Source organism: Piliocolobus tephrosceles, chromosome 4 (assembly GCF_002776525.5).
Source record: "Piliocolobus tephrosceles isolate RC106 chromosome 4, ASM277652v3, whole genome shotgun sequence".
In the NCBI taxonomy this organism is placed as follows: Eukaryota; Metazoa; Chordata; class Mammalia; order Primates; family Cercopithecidae; genus Piliocolobus; species Piliocolobus tephrosceles.
Window position 1 is genome coordinate 21397328 of NC_045437.1, and position 26187 is coordinate 21423514.

The 26187-nt window shown below is 35.3% G+C and overlaps 1 protein-coding gene across 3 annotated transcripts in view; it reads right to left on the bottom strand.

The window, feature by feature from the left end:
- CDH12 (cadherin 12) overlaps window positions 1-26187 on the bottom strand; it is a 494468-nt gene that overhangs the window by 35420 nt on the left and 432861 nt on the right. For all 3 annotated transcript variants that reach the window (XM_023218204.1, XM_023218206.1, XM_023218205.1), the window contains 2 exons: window positions 24787-25040; window positions 2930-3066 (listed from right to left, as the gene is read on the bottom strand). In XM_023218204.1, the coding sequence (XP_023073972.1) occupies window positions 2930-3066; window positions 24787-25040 (391 nt within the window). The remainder of the gene's footprint in view (window positions 1-2929; window positions 3067-24786; window positions 25041-26187) is intronic.

The following is a 26187-nucleotide window of genomic DNA, read 5'->3' on the forward strand; positions in this document are numbered from 1 at the left end:
TTGCTTTCATAGCCCAGGGAGTCCCTGGAAAGAAAGAGACCTGCCACAGCTACAGTAGAAGCAATCAGTAAACTATCTGAGACACCCATCTAGAGTTAAGGCACATGGGCCTTCTATCTCTACATCAAGGAAATATGCACCTGTTTGTGTATTAATAGGAATGTTTAGGTTAGATTAGATAGTTTTCTACTTAATAATATTTTATTATGGATGATATGTTTATGATAAGTAGAAGTTATTGAAGTGACTGGTCAGTTGTCACTTATTGTATCTCCGCCATTAGAGTGAAAGTAACATGGTTCACAGAGGTCTTCTATTCTGTAACTTAGACACTCATTTTCACCATATTTCTCAAAGATCTTAGAAAACAAAAGAGGATTTTTAAAATTCTGATATATTTTAGCTGTCCCCAAATTCTGCATAAATGAAATAAATGAAAGCATGAAATGAATGAGGAAAACATATGTGATTATAATAGGATGTGGTATGGGAGGGGAGAAAGATGCCAGGTGTGAAAGGAGACTTGGGGAAAACAAAGAAAATAAGGATGGGAGCCCTTCAAGAAGGAGAACTGTCGTTCTCTTCTCCCTATCATATGACTGCTTGGAAGCTAACTCGCTGATCATCCCAAGCCTTACTGCCCAAAGAGGGCAGATATGAAAGAAGATGGCAAGGCAGAGGAAACCTGCAATATCGTGGCAACCCATCATGCACCGGTTTTAATGTCATGAAAATGAGTGAATTTCCCATGGTCAACTGGACACAGGAGAAAGGAGCTAAAATTGAGAAATCATGCTATCAATTTACCCAAAAAGGCCGCCTGCTAAGCAAGGGGGCCCTAGAATTAAGAAGTTATAAGGTCTACCACTGGGTGCCCATGTCAGATTCCCATGTGGAGGGGACACCTAGAGCCCCCAACAGCAAATAATTCACAAAATTACATGAGAATTAGCATTTCAACAACTGTCTTTACTGCCATTCCAGTTTAGTCCTAAAAACGGCAACCAGGCCAGGCACAGTGGTTCACTCCTGTAATCCCAGCACTTTGGGAGGCCAAGGCAGGTAGATCACCTGAAGTTGGGAGTTCGAGACCAGCCTGGCCAAGATGTTGAAACCCCGTTTCTACTAAAAGTACAAAAATTAGCCAGGTGTGATGGTGCATGCCTGTAATAACAGCTACTTGGCGGGCTGAGGCAGGAGAATCACTTGAACCCAGAAGGTGGAGGTTGCAGTGAGCCGAGATCACACCACTGCACTCCAGCTTGGGAGACAGAGCGAGACTATGTCTAAAAAATAAAAAACAAGGTGGCAACCAATGGAGCACTATATTGGCACTACATTAATAGAGATTTATGCATTTTTAAAATTTCCCTCTTTCCTTTCTATTGCAAGAAACTGGAGAATCAATAGCCCCACCCTCAAGGAATGAAAGTTCTGATTATGTTGTCTTTGAGTTCTTCAGATATCTGTTCCCGTGTATCAGCAGACACCAAAATGTAGTTGCCTTTAATAATTGTGAAATATTGTAAAATTGTGACGAATAAATTTTCATATTTATTACAATTTTGTGGGTAAGAATTTAGGCAGGATTTGGCTGGGTTAATATTCCATTTCACATGGCATTGATGAAGTTTACATTGTGGTATTCCGCTAGTAAAGTGGACTGGACTACAGGCTCCAAGACAGCATCACTCACATTTCCAGAACACTGGGAGGTATGGTTGGAAGGCAGACCTGAGCTGGAGTTGTCAACCAGAGCACCACAATGTGACCTTTCTAGTATGGCAGCCTCCGAGTAGTCAGAGTTCTTACATGATACTTGAGAATAATAACTGTTCCAACGAGCAAGGCAGAAGCTGCATGATCTTTTTTGTTAGGCTTACTTTCAATAATCAAAATAACCTAAAACAAATGGGATCAGCTAAAGATGTCATGAGGTTGTGGGAATGGATATCTGACTATTCATGTTTGTACGGAGTTGTTGAAGACAAAACGTTTTCATGTTTACATCCCCACTGAGTTGGACTGATCAAAACCCTTCAGCAGAAACGCTCCCAGCTATTCCCTGCATGGAAAGTTGGAATTAGCTGCTAAAGTGTTATAAATTTGCACCAGATGCACAAAATAAAATAAGAAGGAAGCAAATGGAAGAGATTCAGTTGAGATTTTTCCAAATCTTGCAAGAGACCATAAGTAAAAGGAATGGGGAGATGCACTTTTATTAAAAACAACTATCTCAAGAGCCAAACATCACCACTCTCACCCCCATACATTACTTGAGAAAGTTATGATAATAACCTCGATTGTTCTGTCAAACAAATAAAACCTATAATCACTCTCAGTCTAGAGGATTCTCTTCTGAACCAAGCAGAAACCAACTCAAGAAATAATTCCTAATAATAGTAAACATTTTGAGCCACTCCTTGAAGAATTGCAGTTGAAACTCCTGTATATTCCACAGTGATAGTCATCAAAAATAAATTTGAATAAAGGGAGAGAAAGAGAAGATGTATGAGTTTTTAAGTACTCTCTTCGATGTCAGAAAATATTTCAGAATGGGTGATTTCATATGATAATTATTTCTCCTCGCCTGGCCCTGTGAAATTCCCAACGATACGTAAAAGGAACCCGTGTGGAAGAGAAATTAATACTCAGGTGAATTTTTGAGGGTAGATCATAGAAAAGGATGAGGTCACACAATGAAATGCACCACTAGATATTCATGCAATCCTGCAAACAGGACTCATTGGCAGCTGTCACAATTTCTCTGGACTTACGCTGTGAGGAAAACGAACAGGTTTCTGAGTTTCCCCACGAGACCACTCAGCTGTCAGTCCAAAAATGAAAAACATCTCAGCAGGGACTCGTTTAAGAGTCTTAAATCCAGAAAACTGCAGTATAACATTGATTCTGTCCATGCCATACTTACTAACTTTACTCGCAATTATGGAGAAATTATACTGCGCAGTGCTTTCTCTGTCTAGTAATTCATTAGTGGCGATGGTTCCTTCATTTCCATCTATTGTAAAGTAGCTGTCCCCATCACTCTTCCAATCTATGAAGTACCTGTATATGAAAAGAGTAGATGCAAATGTGCAATGATTACACATTAATCATAATGGCACTTAGGCTAACTTGACACAGTTCCTTATTTTTCTCCCTGTAGCTATTACCCACCTTGCAATAAAGAAGAGTGTAAATGACAGCTTCTTTATTGCAAAGTCAGTATGCTCAAGGGGAAACTGGAAATAATAAAAGATTTAGTATTCCTGCTGTTCATATTATTTTAGGGTCTTGACACCTTGAAAGCTCAGCAGAGACTAAATTCTAAAGCTGACCATGAGTTTCCTTAACCTGCTGAATATTAAAACTTTTCAAAGCAGTAAAAAATTCCTTAATAGTGGCTATGGCTGTGGAAATAGGGTTGAGAGAAGCACCTGGAAACAACTACAAAGAACCCAGACCAAAACAGAGGTAGAATCTTTGTTTCCAGAGATAGAAAAATAACATCATGGAAACAAAAGGTAAATTTTTTAACTGACAATTTGGTGATTATACAAAAATATTTTCCACAAGCACATATAAAAGGGTCATTGTAGTTTTTTTTTTTATATTTTATTGTTTCATTGTTGTTTTACTATATATCAGTCAACATTAAAAAAAAAAAAAAAAACAGTGACCTTGGATAATGATGTCTCTTTATCTCGTTTATTATGTGACAGATTTGATAATAATGTATGTTGCCCTATGTGAAGCAACTGGACTAAAAATTCCAAGAAAATGAATAGCAAAATAAAAAATGCATGTCTTTAAATCTTTAAGTAACAGTAGATATATAGATTGATATTAAGTGAAATTCTTTTTCCAACATGTGTTTTCAATCATAACAATCATTAATATTTTTAAATATGACCATTTGATAGACATTATTCTCAATGCTTACACATTGAGAATATGAAATGTCTGAAGAATAGTATTATCAATCTATTTTATATATAAGAAAACAGAAAGCATAGAGACATGAAGGAATTTGTCCAAATTAAAATAGAAAGTTTTAGAATGATGTTTGAACCAGGTCATCAATGTTTCCCATATAATTATCATTATATAGTCTTACCAATTTTAAATAGAACATTTCATGGGAAAAGATTTTGCTAATCAAAAGGCACAATACACAAAATATTTGTCATCATTTTATTCTAGCCTGGTACCACAGAGAGGTCATTTCAAACAATGGCTGAAAGTAGATGGCATCATTGTTAGTCAGCCCCTTGGAATCCCCACTCCAAAGAAAGTGTTCATGGTGAAAAGTCAGTAAAGGGATGTGTATCTCAACATAACAAACTATTTATTTTGACAAGCTGATTATTTGAAACTGTAGCAGTTTGTATGTTATTTCAGTTCTAGATCACTTGCATTTACAAGTGAAATATATCTGAAATATATCATTCCATACTAGTCTATACCTGTTAGTACAGGTATACCTTAATTTATAGCTCTTCACTTTATTGTACTTCACCCCAGTGCCGTTTTTATAAATTGAAAGTTTGTTGCAACCCTGTGTCAAGCAAGTTTGTCAGCATCATTTTTCCAACAGTGAGTGCTCATTTCATATTTGTGTCACGTTTTGGTAATTATTGTAATATTTCAAAATTTTTAATTAATATTATAACTGTTAGGGTGATGTATGAACAGTGATACTTGATGTTACTATTGAAATTATTCTGAATCACAATGACTTATTTTGAGGCACAATGAACTGCACCCATATAAAAGGGTAAACTTAATCAATAAATGTTGTGTGTCCTGACTGCTTCACTAACCAGCCATTCCCCCATCTATCTCCTGATCCTTGGGCCTTCCCTAGTCCCTGAGATACAACAATATTGAAAATCGGTCAATTAATAATTCTACAGTGGCCTCTAACTCTTCAAATGAAAGAATCACACATATCTCACTTTTAGTTAAAAGCTAGAAATGATTAAACTCAGTGAAGAAGGCATGCCTAAAGCCAAGATAGTCTAAAAGCCAGGCCTCTCATGCCAACCAGCCAAGCTGTGAATGCAAAGGAGGAGTCCTTGAAGGACACTGAAAGTGCTACTCCAGTGAAAACAGGAATGGTTTAAAAGCAAATGAGTCTTATTGTGGTTATAGAGAAACTTCAGTGGTCTGGATAGAAGATAAAACCAGGCACAACATTCCTTTAAGCCAAAGCCTGATCCAGAATATGACCCTAGCTGTCTTCAGGGTCAGGGAAGGGGGAAAGAAGTAAGGAAACTACAGAAGGAAAATGTGACCTAGCAGAGGTTCGTTTATGAGGTTTAAGGAAATAAGTCTTCTCTATAACATTAACGTGCAAGGTAAAGCAGGGAGTACTTATGTAGAATCTGCAGAAAGTTATCAAAAGTTCTAGATAAGTTCATCAATAAAGGTGGCTACACTAAACAACAGATTTTAAAAGTATGTAGAACAGCCTTCTATTGGAAGATGATGCCATCAAGGACATTTACAGCTAGAAAGGAGAAGTCAATGCCTGGCTTCAAAGCTTAAAAAAACAGTCCGACTCTCTTAGCAGAAGCTGATACAAGTGGTGATTTGAAGTTGAAGCCAGTGTTCATTTACCATTATAAAAATCCTAGAGTCCTTAGGAATTTTGCTAAATCTACTCTGCCTGTTGCTAAATCTACTCTGCCTGTCACCCAGGCTGGAATGCAATGGTGTGATCTTGGCTCACCACAACCTCTGCCTTCGAGGTTCAAGCGATTCTCCTGCCTCAGCCTCCTGAGTAGCTGGTATTACAGGTGCATGCCACCACGCCCGGATAATTTTTGTATTTTTAGCAAAGATGGGGTTTCACCATGTTGGTCAGGCTGGTCTCAAACTCCTGACCTCATGATTTGCCCACCTCAGCCTCCCAAAGTGCTGAGATTACAGGCGTGAGCCACCACACCCTGCAGGTTTACTAAATATTTTAAGTCTACTGTCGAGACCCACTGCTCAGGAAAAAAAACTTCCTTTCCAAATATTACTGCTCTTTAACAATGCACCTAGTCACCCAAGAGCTCAGATGGAGATGTATAAAGAAATGAATGTTGTTTCCTTGACTGCCAACACAACATCCATTCTGAAGTCCATGGATCAAAAAAGTAATTTTGACTTTCAAGTCTTCTTATTTAAGAAATACATTTTGTAAGGCTATAGCTACCAAGGATAGTGATTTCTATGATGATTCTTGACAAAGTAAACTGAAAACCTTATGGAAAGGATTTATCATTTTAGACGCTATTAAGAACACTGGTGATTCATGAGAGGAGGTCAAAAGATAAAAACAGGAATTTGGAAGAAGTTACTCCAACCCTCACGGGTTGGAATATATTGAGGGACTTAAGATTTCAATGGAGGAAGTAATTGCAGAGGGGTGGAAATAACAAGAAAACTGAAATTAGAAGTAAAGCCCTAAGATGGACTGAATTGCTGCAATTTCATGATAAAACTTGAACAAATGGGGACTTACTTCTTATAGATGAGAAAAGCAGGTTATTTCTTGAGATAACATCTACTTTTGGTGAAGATACTACGAATACTATCAAAATCATAACAAAACATTAGAATATTATAAAAACTTAATAAAGCAGTGGCAGGTTTTAAGAGGATTGACTCCAATTTTGAAAGAAGTTCTATTGTAGGTAAATGCTACCTAACAGCATCACATGCTGCAGAGAAATACTTTGTGGAAGGAAGAATTGACTGACAGAGCAAACCTCATTGTTTTCTTAAGAAATTGCCATAGCTGCCCCAACCTTCAACAACCACCACTCCAATCAGTCAGTAGCCACTGAGTTCAAGGCAAGACCCTCTACCAGTGAAAAAGATTACAACTTGCTGAAGGCTCAGATGATCTCCAGCGTTTTTTTTTTTTTTTTTTAAGCGATAAAGTATTTTTAATTAGGGCATGTACTATTTTGGGCATAATGCCATTTCACACTTACTAGAATATAGTGTAAACATGATGTTTATGTGTACTGGCAAACCAAAAAAATGTTTAACTTGCTTTATTACAATATTTGCTTTATTGTGGTAGTCTGGAACCAAACCTGCAATATATCCAAGGTATGTCTGTCATTGATTTCTGAACCGGAAAATGTGTGGTATTTACTAGAATAGCGTATGAGCCATGCTGTTAATCTAATTTTGACATTTCTTCTGTTTATTGGAGGAGTGAGAAAGCATTGATGTCTTCCCATTTCAATGTGGTACCTTAGCTCACATGAATGCTTTCAAAAATTAAAAATGAAGTTAAGGCACACCTAAAGGTCAGGAAACACAGAGATATAATGAGCTTAATTCTCCGTATTGCATGTTCTTTCCTGAACAAGAAAGCATTTCTCAAAATACTGCTTTACAGTACCTCATTTAACTTGCCATATGCCTAATTTAAGAAGAAAATTGCCACTGAAACTCCTTATTAACTGTAGTATTTCTGAAAGAATTGTTGATGTAGGTTTACTGTGTTCAATTTTTCAATTTACTAAGTATCTGCTGGGTGTCCACTATACACTATACATTATTCTAGAGATGAGACATATAAAAATAAGTAAAGTATGATGCCCATCACTGAAGACTTTAGTTGGGAAGATACGGATAAACAGACTGTTTCAATGCCTGAATGAGAGATAGTAAAGAAGGCACTGCAGGAGTGCCAAGAAAACACATTAAACGTAAAACCTAGTGCTTCAGGCAATCCTTCCTGCACATGATATTTGGCTGACATTAGAAGGCCATATGGAAATATCCAAGAGGAGGTTGAAGCAGAAAAAGTAAGGGGAGGAATAGACGGTGTTTTAGAAAGCTGCAACAGCAGTAGCAAAACCACACAGGTACTGTAGGGAACTGTAAGTTGTTTAAAATTACCATAGAAAACTATCTGAGAAACACAATGACATGAAAAAAAATGAGTGATTTAGGTCAAGGAAAATCTTATACATTATAATTAAAAACCTATTAATTTCTCTATAAGTAGTCCTTGGTGCATGATTTGTATTAGAAACTCTCAAATACAACTGAGAGGAATCACTGGTTTTTAATATATTTTTAATAATTTAAAAATATTTCAAATTTATAATAAAGTTGTAAGAATTGCCCAATAAAATTCCAGATACCTTTCACTTACACTTGTTACGTTAATATTTTCCCACATTTACTTTACCACTTTCCCTATGTATAAATACATACTGCTATTAGGCCAGTTCCATTTGAGAACATCATACAGATACCACGTCCCTCGAGCCCTAAATACTTAATTATGTTTTTCCAAGAACAAAGATGATTCATTTGTCCCAGTATCGGTAATGTAAACATAAGCCACCTGGTTAAGGAGACAAAGAATCATATTTTGAAAATAAGTATTTCCAGACTTTATGTCAGGATAACACCAATATAGACAAAGGTAAAGCCTCTGTAATTTTAGGCAATTCTGATGCTTATTCCGATTGGAGGCTAATGATCTGAATGAGTGTTTTGCAGATGTTTTTACCCTCTGTTATAGATATCCCGTGCTTCTGTTTCTTGGGGGTGAATTAGATTAACCTCGTTTCCAGACTGACTTCCCCATAACTCCCTACATACTAGTCTTCCAATTAGCCAGGCAAAAATTGTCAAGTCAAGCTCCACACTGCTTCTATTCCCGTGTTCTTTCTCTATTAGCATAGTAAAAATTCTGCAACAGCAGATTCACTGTGGATGGGTAGGATGTTCTGTGAAATGTCATGAAGTACATTATCTTGTACCTAGAAGGATTGTGGTGACATTAGAAAAATTCTAAAAGATAGGAGAGCCTGGTATAGTCATATGCTGCAAAATGTTAAAAAAAAAAAAAAAAAAAAAGCCCATGAGGCTGGGCGTGGTGGCTCACGCCTGTAATCCCAGCACTTTGGGAGGCTGAGGTGGGCGGATCACGAGGTCAAAATATGGAGACCACCCTGGCCAACATGGTGAAACCTGTCTCTACTAAAAATACAAAAAATAGCTGGGCATGGCGGCATGTGCCTGTAGTCCCAGCTACTTGGGAGGCTGAGGCAGGAGAATCACTTGAACCTGGGGGGCAGATGTTGCAGTGAGCTGAGATCACACCATTGCACTCTGCACTCTAGCCTGGGCAACAAGAGTAAAACTCCGTCTCAAAAAAAAAAGCACATGAGTTTTTGCAGAGTCAAGGTTTCAAGTTGTCTGACTTTGGTACCATTAAACCACAGACATGCACTTCATATAGTCATCAGTTTTTATTCTTTCTTTGATAATCTTTTCTCTTTGATTAGGTTGTTTAATCCATTCCCATTCAACAGTTAACACTGATGTAATGGTATTTGAATTTGCCATTTTGTTTTTTTGGTTTTCTATGTTTCTCATGTCTTTTTTGTTTCTCTATTTCTTCTCTACTTCTTTCTTTTACCATAAGTGAGTATTTCTTTAATGATTTTTATTATATCATTTATTTTCTTAGTATCTGCTTTAAATTTTGCCATATATGACTTAACTCATCAGATTCTCATTCATACTAACTTAGAGTAAAATATAGAAATGTTTCTTCTTATAGTTATGTGCAATAACTGTATATATTATACCTGTTGCATCCATATATGTCACAAGTGCAATAAAACATTGTAATAATGATTAATTTTTATAGTTTTATGTAATGTTTGCATCTTGCCCCTCCTGGTAAGATACCATGTCCCTTGACTGGTTGTGAAGGGAAGAGAAACCACGTCTTTTTACCGCACCTGTCAGGTGGGCATTTCTATCAAGCCGAGCTGGGACATAGGCGTGGGGGAGGGGAGGAGGTTCTGGGTTAAGTGCCACTGTCTTCTGCTATTCTTACCAAGTTTTAGTAGCTTTTCTTGAATAAGTTGTTCTTCATGTGCTGCATGCCCTTAGAAAAGTTTCCAGAGGCTATAAATGAGTGTCTTTTATTTCTTAAAGAAACAAATGTCATTTATTCTTGTTTCACTGTGGAATGTGTCTACAGACCGCATCCTGCTGCCATTCGTTAAGTGGCAACTCCACTAATTTTTGCAATTCTCTTACTCTTTTCTTGTGAATTCCAGTTAACTTGCATGATATTTTTCAAAGCTTTTCTTTATTTCCATCTTTGAAAATCTCTGCAACGAACAGATCATTCTTTAACACTAATAATATTCAATTATTATGTAGATGTTGGCAAATATAACACAGCTTGTATACATTTTGTGTATGTGACATGATTATCCTACTTACCCAAAACTTGTTAAATTTCTTGAGAGCAGAGACTAGCTTTGTTCATCTCTGTGTTGTCAAGGACCTGGGATGTTGTTTGTACATAGCACCTGCCACTTAAATATTGTATTGAATTCATTGTACAGATCCTATACTTCCTGCCTATGTAATAGTTACATATTTCTACATCAAGGCATCATATTTAGAGCTTTAAGACTGTCTTATTTGGGACAATCAATTCAATTATTTCTGGTTTGCTGAGGACTTTCTCAGTTTTTACACTGAGTGTCCTTAGGACCAGAAAACTCCTCAAGATTTTTCCCAGATAAGATTGGGAAAATTGATCACCTTGTTTATAGTTAATATTTGTAGCATATGTTATAAGTCAGCAAACTGATTCAAACAGAAGTCTAACTTCATACAGTGAATCACTACATATACAGGTTATGTTTAATTGTAATTTTAGGTATTTTTGATAACAAGTTTAAAATTCAAGAACTTACATAATATATACATCAAATAATGTGTATATCTCTTAGTTGTGTGTTTCTATATATCAGTCAACCAGGATCCAATATCTTGCAAGCTTAGTAAACATATTTAATTTTTTTGTTCATTCAGTCTAATGCTGAAGTAGAGTTTGCAATACATACATTAACCACCACCTAGATGCAATGAAATATAGCATGAAGCACTCTAATATTTTTGTACAGAGGGAACTAGGGTGACATACATTTTATTTATTTAACTTGTGCAATTAGTTGAGTGAGATTCCCTTCCAATATCTTTTCTCCTTATGTTCTATAAAATTTGGAAAATAATACCTACCTAGCAGTGTAACCACGAATGTTGTTATAAAAATGAAAAAAGATGAAGTATATGTTGCGTAGGGATAGAGTCATGTGTATCAGTGTATGAGTGTGTGAGTTTTCTTTTCCCCCTTTCTCCCTCTCTCCTTCCATATTATTTTGTATTACTTCCCAGATAAAAATTCTTCCTTACACACACATTTTCTTATCTGGCATCAAGTAGCGGCACACATAACCTTCAGCTTTCTAGTACTTGAACTACGAAGCTCTCACACAAACTCATAAAGTACAAACCATAAATGTGGTGCTTCTGTTTGACTGTCAGTCGCTACTTTCTGGTATCTAATTTCTAGTTCTGTCACCTTGTGAGATTTGGCAAGCTCCTTTCTCTTCATGTTATCCTCCAATGAAGCTTTATATCTTCTGGAATATGGCTGAAACATATTTGAACAGTTTCTACTCAGCTAAGCATCTTCAGCATCTTCTCATAGTTAGCCAGGTCTTAGACTATAGGTCTAATACTAGCTCCCGGCATCTTCCTGATGCTCTGTCTGTATGTGACTGACTAAACATTGTGCCTGACTAAAGCATAAATATTTTCTATTGTGATATTTTATACAGTATAGCAACTGAGAGACATTTGTAAAAAAAGACCTTCGATGAACTTGCAATGAAACCATTCTTACATTTTCTGGACAATTTCGGAAAAGATATGGCCCAGTTCTAAAAGGTATAGAAATTTTGAGGAGTTACAACCTCGCAGAGTAAATCATCATGTGTTTCTGCTGCCAGTCTGCAACAGTCTACTTACAATCTAAGGGTAAAATATTATTGGAATTGCAACTAATCACAATGGTGTAACATGAACTGTGTAATTTGGCCTAACAAATGGGTTTCTATGAGCAAAAGACTTAAACGGAAAGTATGTATGACTTATCTCATACTTATTTGGTGAGTAGACGGGATTTAAATGAAAAAAATGATATGATTATAATCTGTATCTAATAAAATAAATCTAAAGTTCATACAATTATGTAGTGATTGTTGCTGAAAAAAAAAGGTTTTGACAATTGAATAGAAATCAGAAATTAAAACTTTAACCTAGTCTGCGCAGGCCATTTGAGAGAGTGTGGTTTTATTCCTATACTGTAAATTAGTTTTCAGAAACGCTTTAAAAAATTTTATGCTATTTATTCGGTAAGCATTTCCCTTAAAATTGTGCTTTTCAATTTGCTTAATAACTTTCTCACCATCAATGCAAACGCTAACTTTGACCCTGTCCCAGTTCTCAACTACATGTGTAAAAAGAACTTAATGGTACAAAATTACTCTGAAAGTATCACACCTCATTGTTTAAATAAGAATAATCTGGTAATAATGATACAGGTCAAGGTAGAAAACGTTATTTTGTTAAGATAATGATAGTAGATCAAAATGTCTTTACTCATATCTCTTCTTAGTTGCCAATGTTTTTGTTTTGTCATTTGGAAGACAATTAAAGAACAAGTAAATTCAGTTCAATTCATTTTAACAAACATTTTACTGAGCACCTAAGCCACCTGAGACAATACATCAATTGCAATTTCTCCATCAGCAATCACAAAGAAATCCCACTATGTTCCTCTCAAACTTTTTAAACTACCAGTTCCTACTTTCCTATCAGTTCCTCTTTTTTCTCACCTTCCTCCTCATCTTTACTTTCCCCTTACTAGACTTCAAAGTTGTATCTTAAATGACTTAGAGGGTTTCTATGGCTTGTTTTAAATGTTTGATGAGAAACTAAATATTTACAGAAGTATAATCATTTAATAAAAGTAAGTCTTCTGTCTTTAAATTTCCCATTTGTACACACACAATATGATTAAAATAGATCTCTAAAGAAGAAGAAATATACCATAATCTACATAATGTTGAAATTATAATTGTTATATTTGTATTTTCCTCTAAGTTGCTTAAGCTTTCCTCTGCCTTTTTTTTTTTTTTTTTTTTTTTCCGTAACAGTCATACATGGTCTTATCACTCTGTATTGTCTTACAGATCTGGAAGTTAACTTCAAAACTCTCTTCTACCCTGCCATTCTGTTGGTTCATCTGACCAATGTATTTTGTCTTTAACTCAGAGCAAAAATAACTTTATCTTTGACAAGAACGTCTTCTGCCCCCAAAGCTTTACACCTGCCCTTTGGTTTACTTTGCAGACACCTTGAAGCAGCTTACTGTAATAGAAAGAAAATGAGGTTGAGACAAATAACGATTAAGTCTAGGCTCTGTACTTAATAACTTTAAACTTCCCAAGTCTCAGTTTTACCACATATTAAAAAATACAGACTGTAATAACTGACTAAATAAGTAAAGAATTTGCTCGGTAAATGTTGGTATCTTCTGCTTAGAAGTATCTTTGACTCTAGACTTTCAGAAGTCCCTTATTCTGGACTTGGTTGTCAGCTCATTTCAATTTTTTTCTTCCCATTCATGTCACAAAACTTTCCTAATTTACTCAGAAATCAAGGGCACCTTTCAGTTTTTTTCATGTTCTCCCCATAAAGACTTGCCAAATCCCTCTAGAGAGCATCCATTACTTCCTTCTTACAAAACTGTACCATTTTTAAAACTGTACTTCCTACCTATTTGAATTGGTGTTAACAGTTTCTCTCAAATGAGGATAGCAAAGTAACTATTTTGTGTTGTTCATTATACAGGAAATTTCTTTCAAGTATGAAGAGTTCCTTACTGAATATACTGTTCTATTTATAATACAGTGCACTTATATGTGTGAATTGAATTACTTTATCTGACTTTTCTTATTGATAATGTCTTGGTCATACTTCAAGCATGGAATACTTTAATTTACATTTTTGAATATTCAAACTTATTTATTCCGACGTCTGTTTGAGAGAGCTTCATTATAACTATTTTGTTGAACTAAGTCCAGTGCTTGTTATCCCAGGTCAGCACTGGATTTATTTACTCTTATTAGGTCATGCAAATGGCTCTGAAGAATAGTGCCATTTTACGTAGAGTTGCTTACCATTTGAAACCCAAATATAGACATCATATTTGAAAGAAAGCTTTTATTTTCCTTCTAACTAAGCTTGCATTTTCTGCTTGTGATTAGTCTACTCCTTAGCTAATTTGTGCTCCAAAAATTACTTATATTCTCTTAACTGAGTGCTCGGGAACAGCTTATGAAATGGATTCATTTCTCTTGTTTCCTATTGATCACTGACTATTACAGTATTTTTTGAGAAGAACATTTTATATTTATTGTTTATATATTTAAAGTAACTATTTTAATATATAAATAATGTGCAAAATCTCAAATACATGTGACAAAGGGGCTATTCTACAAAGGAAATTAAAGACAGAAGAAAAAGAGCTAGGATAATTGTACTTATATAGGATACTCTCTCAGTACTTGCAAGTAAAGCAACAAAACTGAACCTCTAGCAGGCAAAAGTTAAATGCAAATAGTGCAGGTCAGTAATATAGAATGTAGACTACAAAGACAAGGACATTCTCTTATTTGGGGGTAGTTATAAAGAGCATAACAGAGCAGCACAAAAATAGTTAATATCCGGCGGGGTGTGGTGACTCTTGCCTGTAATCCCATCACTTTGGGAGGCGAGGCAGGTGGATCACGAGGTCAGGAGATAGAGACCATCCTGGCTAACACGGTGAAACCTCGTCTCTACGAAAAATACAAAAATATTAGCCAGGCGTGGTGGGCGCCTGTAGTCCCAGCTACTTGGGAGGCTGAGTCAGGAGAATGGCGTGAATCCGGGAGGGGGAGCTTGCAGTGAGCCGAGATCACACCACTGCCCTACAGCCTGGGCGACAGAGCAAGACTCCATCTTAAAAAAAAAAAAAAAAAAAAAAAAAAAAAAGTTCATAGTCTCACAAATATCTGGACACTTTAGTCATAGAGATTCCCTTAGGCATATCAATAGAATAATGTAAAATCTATTTGAAAATTAAAGCAAACGCATCATTGTCTATTTCATTGAAATCCTCCTATCCTCCTAAAAGTTGGAGTTGTAGATCTGTATCACAAACCCATTGAATTTGGTCAACTGTAAAACGCTTAGTTATGCCTAAATTGTATAAGAACTTTGTAGTTCTCCAGTAAAATAAAGGGAACTTAATCTCACGTAATAAGGTATAATATGGTGAGTCCAGCCTGATCAATGTCACTATTGTCATAATCCAATTTAACATTTTTTCAGGTTTAATTAGGTTGTTGTAATTACCTTTAAACATATGTAAAGTATATATAATACTTTCACATATATAGTAGGGTCCATAGTTAACATATTTTAAAATACCAAATATCATATATTTTTACTGCTTTGTGTTCATATTCCAGCCACTTTGCTTAATTTTAATTTTATTTTCATTAATTGTAGAATTACAAAGCTACTCAAAAATTCAGGTTAGCATTTCAATTAAATTTAAGTAGCAGAATGATTAGTAGAGTAACCTTTGAAATTTGGCAGCCTTTGTTTAAATCGTTTTCTTATTCTTTCTAAAGACATAATATGATCCTGGGCCTCAGTGTCCCGCTCTGTCAACTAATGTCAGCTTCAGTGTTTAAACAAATCTGAGCAATGTGCTAAGCTCAGTACCCAGCACAATTTAGCTCTTACAATGTTACTATATGTAGATAATTGGTTGCTACTGACATAAGTAAAAGTGAACGTGTTTATCTTGGTACATATTATTTGCGATAGTTCCTTGTGTATTGACTGTCAGTGAGTTGGTCATTTGAAGAGGAAGCAAAATAACTTTATTTACACAGAAACATGTAATTCTCCATCATTTAGTATATAATAACAAATTCTGAGGGATATATTCTTAACCATTCAGTTGGTGTAAATTTGAAGAGAATGCTATTTTTTTCTCCAGTGCAAACAAAATAAGTATGTATGCTAGCAAAGGTATCAGCTTTGTTTAATATTGTCAAGTACAGATAGAATTCCACTCTAAAATGCAGATTCACATGGACCAATAACTTGATAACAGCATGTCTAAAGCATATATACTCAGCTGTCTCACTGGGGATAGATTTTGCTGAGTTTGTGTGCAATGGCTCCCCAAAGAGATTAAGGAGAGATGAAAGATAGGCAAATTAAGTTATTGATAAATTTTAAGATTCAGAACTCATAAAAGAAATTTGAAGATGTGATCTACCAAAACTCAACTCTTCTCAGTTCTATTTCTTCCAATTAAAATAGTTAACCTCTATTTTATCTCCTTCATCCTAGACTTCTGCCATCTTGGATATCAAAAGGGAATGTATATTGTATCACTTATAACTCACTTCTCCCATTTCCCAGTGTCTTCTTCATGTCTTTCATATCCACTGAAACCACCATATTGAACCCTGTCATGGTACTTACCAAAATTTTACTTAGGACACAAAAACATATAATGTGAAAAATGAAAAGATACCTGAGAGTTGGACTATACTGAATAAGGTTTCATATACTACACGCAAGATTAATTTAATTTAAAAAATTTTCCTGATGTAAAAGATATATTCTAGTGTATAATGCAATGTACTAATAAAATACAGTATGTATATATATATGTATAGGTGCATGTGCGTTTTTTCAAATCTAATATAGGTAGATCTATATCTAGATGTGTAAAGGTAATGTCTTTTTTTCTTAAGCTCTCATACTCCTGGGTGTTCTGGCATGATCTTTATGGAGATTAACCTCTGTTAACAAATTGTAGTCCAGTTGATCTCTATTTTCTTAGCAAATTTTCTCTTCTTCTCTTTTTGTTTGCTTTTTTTTCATTTTTCTTTAAGTAAAATGAGTTTTCAGTTTCTTCGCTTCTATACATGGAGTTAATACAAGCTAAATACCATCAGCACACTTGCAAAGAGAATTCATGCAAAAACCACCTTCAGAGAAATAATTCGTTTGTGGGTCCTAAAGACTCAGTACACCACAGCTGTGAAAAAGATGAATAGGGCAAAATCCCCAGAGATTAATATATTCAGCTACTCCTGCAGTTTCTAAATTCTACACCTCCTTTTATTGGTTTGTTTATCTCTGAGTTTTTTAGAGGCATTCCTTATCAAACCCTCTCTGCTTTTTCTTTTCATGTCCATCAATTTGTACAAAAATATCGAATTTTTTTTTCATTTAACATGTTTTGCATTGTTTCTGTGTATTTGTTTCCTGCATACTGTCAAATGATCTAAGAATTTATAATGTATTCTTTAGAGGTACTTTGAGTCCTAGCTATTGTTAAAAGCCAGAGTTTACCTTCACTTAGAATTAGTAAAGTAATTCATGAAGAATAGTTTTGGTATAGAAACTAACACACTATTTTTTCTTAATGTGAACTTAAATTTTTCTTTTTCATGTAGAGTCAGATTCCTCATTTTGTATAACTCTAATCAACTTTTCTCATTTTACATTTTATTATTCAGTTGGTAGAAAATAACTTTTATTTTTCATGGCATGCTTTCTGAGAAAGTACTGAATATTCATATAGGTATTGGAAGAAGAATATTACCCATATATATTATAGAACATTCATTAAGATAAAATAATCTTTTTTGAGCCCCCCATATCTTATCTATTTCCTTTAGTATTCACAATGTGAATCTTAATATAATGTATATATTCTCAAAATCATCAAAGAACATCTGACAACAAGTACATGATTATTTGCAAAGCTATAGGATCATAGTCCATACAAAAATAAATGTGATTTTTTTTAAGATAGCGTTTCCTATTAGTTAATTATTAGAGACAATTGTGAGCCAACATTTTGGAACAAATCTGAGTGTTGAAATACTGAAATTATCATAGTTTCTCAGATATTTTTCTAGATTTACAAAGGAAGTAACTGTGTTGATTTTTCTTCAATGCAGAAAACACAAATGCATACTATGCCATTTTAATATTTAGTTGAAATTAGTGTTATATAGGTCAAGTCATTCATTGAAGAAATATTTATTAACTATCCATAATTTAAATATTAATTAAACAACAAATAAACATTGAACAAATATTTAATAACTATCCATAATTTAAATATTAATCAAAATGCTTTGTTAGGCAATATTTTAAGTGTGTGGGATCTCTCAATAAAAATGTAGAAAAATCTCTGCCCCTGTGCAGTTTATATACTAATGAGAAGAAGAAGAACAAAATAAATCACATAGGTAGCACTAAATATTCCAGATACTGCTCTAGAAACATTTAGACCAATACTTCATGTAATTCCCCCAAAAATCTTGTGAGGTAGGTGAGAAAGAGAGGATGGGCAATTTTTCAAACATTTAATAGAAGTTATATATACTGCCATAGCATGTCACATGATAGCTGGGCCTCTCTTGCTTCTCTATCCCAAAGTGTGCTGTGTCTGAACTTAGGTTTTTGCACACATGCTAAGATTTCTGTCATATTGAAAAGAGCCTTCAAATGCAAAACAGCTACTTTGATACTTTCTTAATCAATTCCAATTGATTACAGCCATTTTTACAAAAGTGTGGTAAAAAGACTAGATTTGGAATACAAGATCATTTTTGTGGAAACAGGCATTTGTATTTTAACAACTAATCAGTTATTTAATTTAACATTGCATTCTACTTATGGTAGTTGAAATTGTTTTCTGATTATTATTTAAATTACCTACTTGATTTTAAGCGATGGGTTTTGGTTAGAAAGATCATTAAACAAAAGAATAGACAAGATGACAAATACAGATGCTCCTTGACTTACCATGAGGTTACATCTCAACAAACCCATCATAAGTTGAAAATACCTTAAGTTGAAAATGCATCTAAAACACTTAAGCTCCTGAACATGCTAGCTTAGCCTAGCCTACCTTAAACCTGCTTGAACAACTTATGTTAGCCTACATGATTTTCATCTAGCGCAAAGCCTGTCTTATAATAAAGTGTGGAATATCTTATGTAATTTATTGAATGCTGAACTGAAAGGGAAAAAAGGCATTGATGTATAGGTACTCAAAGTATGGTTTCTACGGAATGCACATCAATTTCACAGCATTGCAAAGTGAAAACATTGTACGATGAATCTTTAAGAGTCGGGGAACAATCTATACACTTTTAAATTGTATCTTAACCACTGTAATTTTGAGTTTATATATGCAAGTCTACATACATAAAATAGATTTACTTTACATCATCATTCTGTTATTATTTAATACTTTTGACATGGATTAAAATTAAATAATCAGTTTTTTAAATTTTATAAAAAATATGATTAAGTTCTATTTTTAAATTTATTCCAAGGATAACAGACTTTTATATGTTTGGAACAAAAGAAAAGTGGTACATATTGAACAAAATTACCCACTGAAATCTTTCTGTAACCCAAATCAGTAATACTCAAAGTAAATAATACCTTTCAATGTAACTGGATAATCAACAGTTTTAAATTTCTAAACTCAAGAACTTGCTGTTATGAAAAGCCCCTGCATCACTACTGGTGGATATACTTAATCCAATCTCATTTGACTCACTGGAAATTGTTTCTGGGAACTATATAATAGCAGTGTTCACCTCAAAGAATATACAGCATTAGAGACAAGAAGCCAGTGCATCAAAAGGCAAAGGCTAGAAAAGCAAAGAATAACTAGAAATTAAGCTGGGGCCAAAGGTTGAGAGTAAGGAACCAGACATGGTGTGTTTGGAGTCATGAAACCTGAGAGCACCTTTCTTCAAAACGGGCTCAGTCCTTGGTTATGGCATTGATGTGGTTCTTTGCTGTGCTTAGTGATGATAATGATGATGATGATGAAGAAGATTATGAAGATGATGATGATAAAATACCCAAGGTCCTAAATTAATACCTTGCATAATAACTCTGTGAAAAGATAATTAAGTAAAAGAAAACAAAACAAACAGCATATCTAAACATGCGAAGTAATTTTACACTTTCATTCTTAGTTTTCACAACGTATTTTCACTCTCATTCTTAAGTGAGTAAACACATTTTCAGAACAAGGAAAGATGATGCCTCATACCCCATGTTTCCTTAGCTGACATTATTCAAGTTTGTTGTTCACTCCAAGGACATGGAACAAAGACAGGTTTCAAGCTGATTCAAAAACAGCTCTGTCTTTTGACAACCCCTTGTGGGGATCAATTAGATCCATCTGTGTCAAGTGGGCCGACTGCTACTCATTAGAAGTAAGACATGGTACACTACTTTATTTGATATAAAGTAGCACTTGTCAGATACTAGCTACTGTGACATAAAAAGTACAAAATAAAAAACACACTTATAGCAGGAGAATTTCTTTCATGTTAACCTTCCTTTGTTCCTTACACCAGGGTCTTGACTCTAACAATTTTCTTGAATTTGGAAGGTGTATCTTTACCTAATAATGTTTTTTACTTAGGAACTTTGATTTTTCTAGTTCTTAAGTATTGCATTAAAATCATGTTTTTCTTAATATTTTGGCCTCATCATTCTTTTATAAGTCTTCAAAATAGAACATACAGTAAATTAAACAACATAGCGTGTTCTCTACTCTAGATACATAGTTTCTCTATGCAAATTCTTATCTATTGACCTGCAGAGAGTTTCAATTAATCTTATTTACCTTTTAATTATTTTTGTTACAACCTTCAATATTCTTTCAATAACTGTTCATATTTTTAAAAACCTGTAAATCCATTCACCAGGCATCTTCTACTTTTGTAATTATCAACAGAAAATCCAAGGGCTTCAGAAATAAAAGACTGATAAATAATGTTAGGTTAATACATAATAATTACCAAGGCAGAAGATTTTGGAGAACACCTCAACAAATACTGAATGTATATGTGGGTGTGGGTGTGTATGTGTGTGTGTCTGTGTGTGTGTATGTGTCTGCATATAGTCTTATAAATCATATATGGTTTTCTGGAACTTAACTGGAAGTGAATCATGTTGTAATATAGACATGTAAAACAATAGTTTGAATCCAGTGAGTAAACTGCTTAGCATTCAGCCTGAAATGTAGGGGTGCTCAGTAATTGTTATACTTATTTCTTTTTAAAAGACAGATGAGCTTTTTTAGAGTTTTCTCCTGATTACAGGTTCTCTTCAAGAATAAAAGCATTTGTTATGGACTGAATGTTTATGTTTCCCCAAAATTCATATGTTGAAATCCTAATGTCCAATGCATGATATATGGATATGGGCCTTTGTGGGGGTAATGAGGTCATGAGGGTGGAGTCCTCATAAATAGGATTAGTGCCCTTCTAACCGAGACGCCAGACAGCTCTCTTTCTCTTTCTGCTGTGCGGATACAAGGACATGACTTTCTGCAGAATAGAAACCAGGCCTTTATTAGAAAATGCATCTCTTGGCACATTGATCATAACCTTTCCAGCTTCCAGAAACAAGAGACATATATGTTTGTTGCTGAAGCCACTCCATCTACCATAATTTGTTATAGTAGCCTTAAGTGACTAAGACAGAAATCGGTACCAAGCAGTAGGGGTGCAGGTATAAAAAATACCTAAAAATGTATAAGTAGCTATGAAACTGGGTAATGGGTACAGGCTGGAAGAGTTTTCAAGTGCTAAAATTATGAATGTTCAAGGATATTCTGTTAAAGGTTCAGAAAGAAAAGAGAACTGTAAAGAAAAATTCTGTCTTCCCAAAGAACATCTAAACAATCCTAAACAGAATGTTGGTAGATATATGGACTGTAAAAGCCATTCTGATATGTTATCAGAGAGAAATAAAGACATGCTATTAGAAACTAGAGGAAAGAGAGTATTTGTCATAAAGTGGCAAAGAACTTAGGTGGGTGGTGTTCATGTTCTAGTATTTTGTGTAAAGAAGGACTTTAGAGTGATGAAATTAGATATTTAGCTGGGGAGATTTTTAAGCAAAGTGTTAAAGGAGTAGGTTGGTTCCTCACAACTGCTTACAGTAAAATGTGAAATAAAAGAAATTAAACAAAGATGAATTTTTTAAGTAAAAAGAAACCAAAGTTTAAGGACTTGGAAATATCTCAAACTGTCTATGTTCCAAACTAATGAGAAAGTGTGTTTAGAAGAGAACATTAAGGGTTGATAGATCAGTTACTTAATAAGAAGATTTGTATAGGTGCGAACCATGAACTTCATCCACTATTTCAAAAAGAAGCCAGGAAAACAGATGAGATTATAATAGCAGAAACACTGCCAGCTGGTACCGAAGGAAAGAGAAATGTGGTAAAATGAGAGAAGATCATCAAACTTCTTCAGCTCCATTAAACAGCATCATATAACCCTTCAGCTATGAGCATTCATAATTCTCCAAATCGAGGGAAGAATTCCAAATCGCCCCAATAGTGATTTGATGTCACCAGGCTTGTGGAATGGCTGCTTCCATAATGGTTTCAAACATTGGGATCAATGCCTAGAAGAGACGTTGGGGTAGAGTCACCCAGTGGAGCACTGAGGGTGTGACCACTGCACATGAGTGAGGCTACTGCAGAGAGCCACAGCCTGGGTGGTGCCCCTCGGAGTGGGGGAGGTTATGTTGCCACCCTAGTGAGTCCAAAAGTGGGACATCCATTCTAGTGGACCTGCAAAGTGAAGAATTGATCTAGAGAAAAATTGTGTTTGAGACTAAGGTTTAATGGAGTTTCCACTGTTAGCTTTTGGACTCACGTTGGACTTCCCACCCCTCTCTTCTTTCCTCTTTCTCCCTCTTGGAATACGAACATCTTCACCATTGTATTTTGGAAACACATAACTTATTTGGTTTCACAGATTCACAGCTGGAGAGGAATTTGGCCTCAGGATAAATTGTACCTTTTGTCTCACACTTGTTTGGTTTAGATAATATTTAGATGACACTTTGGATTTGAGTTGAGACTTTTGGGGCTCTTAGGATGGATGCATTTCACATGTAAAAAAGTCATAAATTTGGGGTGGGCAGAATTGGAATCTTATGAGCTGATATGTATCCCCCCCAAATTCACATCTGGCAATCTTAAACCTCAATGTGATAGTATTACAAGATGGGGCATTTGGGAGGTAACTAGTTCATCAGGATGGAGCCCTCATAAAGTTATTTTTACCATAACAAAAGGGACTTTAGAGAGAGCTCTCTTTCTCTTTCTCCAGTGTCTGGAAACAAGGAGAAGATGACCACCTGCTGAAAAGGAAGCAAGTCCTCCTCACCAGACCCCAGATCAGCTGCTCCCTTGATCTTGGACTGTCTAGCCTCCAGAACTGTGTTTGTAGCTTAAGTCACTCAGGGATATGGTTTGGCTCTGTGTCCCCACCAAAATCTCGTCTCGAATTATAATCCCTACGTGTTGAAGGAGGGTCCTAGTTAGTAGGAGGTGATTGACTCATGGAGGTGGTTCCCCCATGCTTTTCTCATGATAGTGAGTGTGTTCTCACAAGATCTGATTATTTTATAAGTGTTTGACAGTTCCTCCTTCACATGTTGTCTTTTGCCTGCCACCATGTAAGATTCGCCTGCTTCCTTTTCCACCATGATTGTAAGTTTCCGGAGGCCTCCCCAGCCATGTGGAACTGCGAGTCAATTAAACCTCTTTACTTTTTAGATTACCCAGTCTCAGGGCAGTTCTTTATAGCAGTGTGAAAACAGACTAATACATCCAGTATGTGTTAATGGATTATAGCAGCTAAAGCTGACTGAGGTAGTGTTCATGTAACTATAGGTGATGGATTCAGATAAATTCAAAGAGCAAGCTGCGTATGCTGTCAAGCCATTTCGTGAGATTTCACTATATGCAATTACTGTGTTAAGGATACCACTGAATACTTGATCCATTGTTTTAATCTTTACTTACCACATGATATAAAATCTTACAAGATATTTGTCTGTTGCATGTCAATAGAATAGAATGTTTTGCTTTAAAAACCTACTTAATGTTTTCTTATTTTGGTTCTTGCATACTAAGCTTCAATCATTTAGGGACAGAAGATTCAGAAACAAATCTCATACTTGTCTTTTAATTCGTTTCCCAACAGCTGTAGGCATGCAGCAGAAAATTCAAGCATACAATAGAATGAATGGGAAAAATAAAGTCTCAAAACATACTGCTGGGTCAATGTATAAGTGAGGAAAAGGGAAATTGCATTGTCTTGATAGTACTAGTGGAATTTATGTGTTGAGACAGTGGGAAAGAGATGAGCAGGAAGCAGTTCCTTGCAAAGTGTGTGCTTTGAGCAATTTCATAAATTCATTTTACTCTAGGACTGACTCTAACTGTGCCTCTACTCATTTCACCTCAAACCCAGCAGACACGTTTGACACACTGGAAAAATGACGTGCAAATTGCAATAATTTTTTCAAACACTAACTTTTGGGTAAGGGGTCAGAAATTTTAGACTAATTATAAAATGTATTAATGTCTATTATACTCTAGGCACTTCCAAAGTATCTCAATATCACTAATTATGAGAATCAGTCTCTAAAAGGTTATATTATTAAATCCCATTTCTACCTGAAGAGTTGAGATTTGTTACCTTGAGTGAAACGAGAATCAGACCTCTAGTGGTTGTAACGCCACTAGTAAACATTGTTGCAATAGTTGATAACGTATTTTCCCCCAAAATCTTATAGCACTTCCTCTATTCTTATGTAAAGTCTTATGTTTTCAAGCATCATATTCTATAATTAAATCATCATGCAGTTTTGGACAGAGAATTGGTTTTGTTTTTGTTCTTGTTTTGTTTTGTTTTCCTGAGACGTAGAAAAGAAAATGTTTCTTTTTCTCACCTAACAGCACTGCTGCCTACATCCAGGTCTTGAGCAGTGACAGCGCCAATGATCGTCCCTACCGGAGTGTCTTCGTAAACCTCCATGGTGTAGAGCGGCTTGCTGAAAACCGGCGGCTCATCTACGTCCAGCACGCTGATCTTCACCGTAGCTGTGTCTTTAAACGGGCCCGCCGAGTGAAACCGGTGGTCAAGGTGAAGGTTGGAAGCCTCAACTTTGAAAGTGTATGCCTTCTTTGTTTCAAAATCTAAAGGCTGTAGTGAGGACAAATCAAGAATAAGGAGTACATTTATGTAGAATGTGACAGAAAGGGTGAACATTACTTCAGAGCAATTTGCAAAGTTATTACCAATTGTAATAACTGGTTTAAAATTTTCATTTTTCTTCATAATTAGTGGGTAAGGGCAGTACAAGGAATTTTTATTTTTTATTTTTTTTGAAAATCTCTTCCTCCCGCCCAGGCTGGAGCTCAATGGCGTGATTTCGGCTCACTGCAACTTCCGCCTCCTCCGGGGTTCAAGCGATTCTCCTGCCTCAGTCTCCTGAGTAGCTGGGATTACAGGCGCGCGCCACCATGCCCGGCTAATTTTTGTGTTTTTAGTAGAGACAGGGCTTCAACATGTTGGCCAGGCTGGTCTCGAATTCCTGACCTCAGGTGATCCACCCACCTCGGCCTCCCAAAGTGCTGGGATTACAGGCTCAAGGTAAACATTTTAAGAAAAGAATCACCTCCATGTAGAAGTTTCTGGGTGACTTGTAAAGATCATCAGTTGCAAATTTTTTTTCTTTTTTCTTAAAAATCACATCATTTACATGCAGACATACATGCTAGGTAGGGCTTAATCATTTTATATGAGCAAAGTTAAAACAGCAAAAGAACAGATGTTCAGGGAAGCATTTCTCTGCTCTTATCCCATACTGACATCTAGTGGAACAAAGCAATGATCAACAAAAAACTGAATAAAAATGAAATAGGATTATTGAAGATATTCCAGATTCTAGCTGCAAATTTGGTATTCGAAAAGTGGTCCCATGAAAACTCCATATTTTGTTGTCTTATTTTATGGCATCTTATATTAAACGCTTTTGGATGTCTACGTCTTTTTTTTTTTTTTTTTTTTTTACTAGTAAATGACTGTATCAGTATTTAAAAGCACACATATTGCTAATTTAAAAATAGTTTTGCTTTTTGTGTGTTCTCAGAACCGTATATATAAATTATGGGCACTGTAACACATCATCAATACACATTACCAAGAATTGGGGCTTTCAATATTAATATATATGACCAAATTAGAAAAGGCTGTGAAACATAATATAATATAGGAAATCATTGTCTATGGAGTCACAGATGCTCAATTTTAGCTTATCACTGCTTACTTGCACCCTCACTGTAAATAT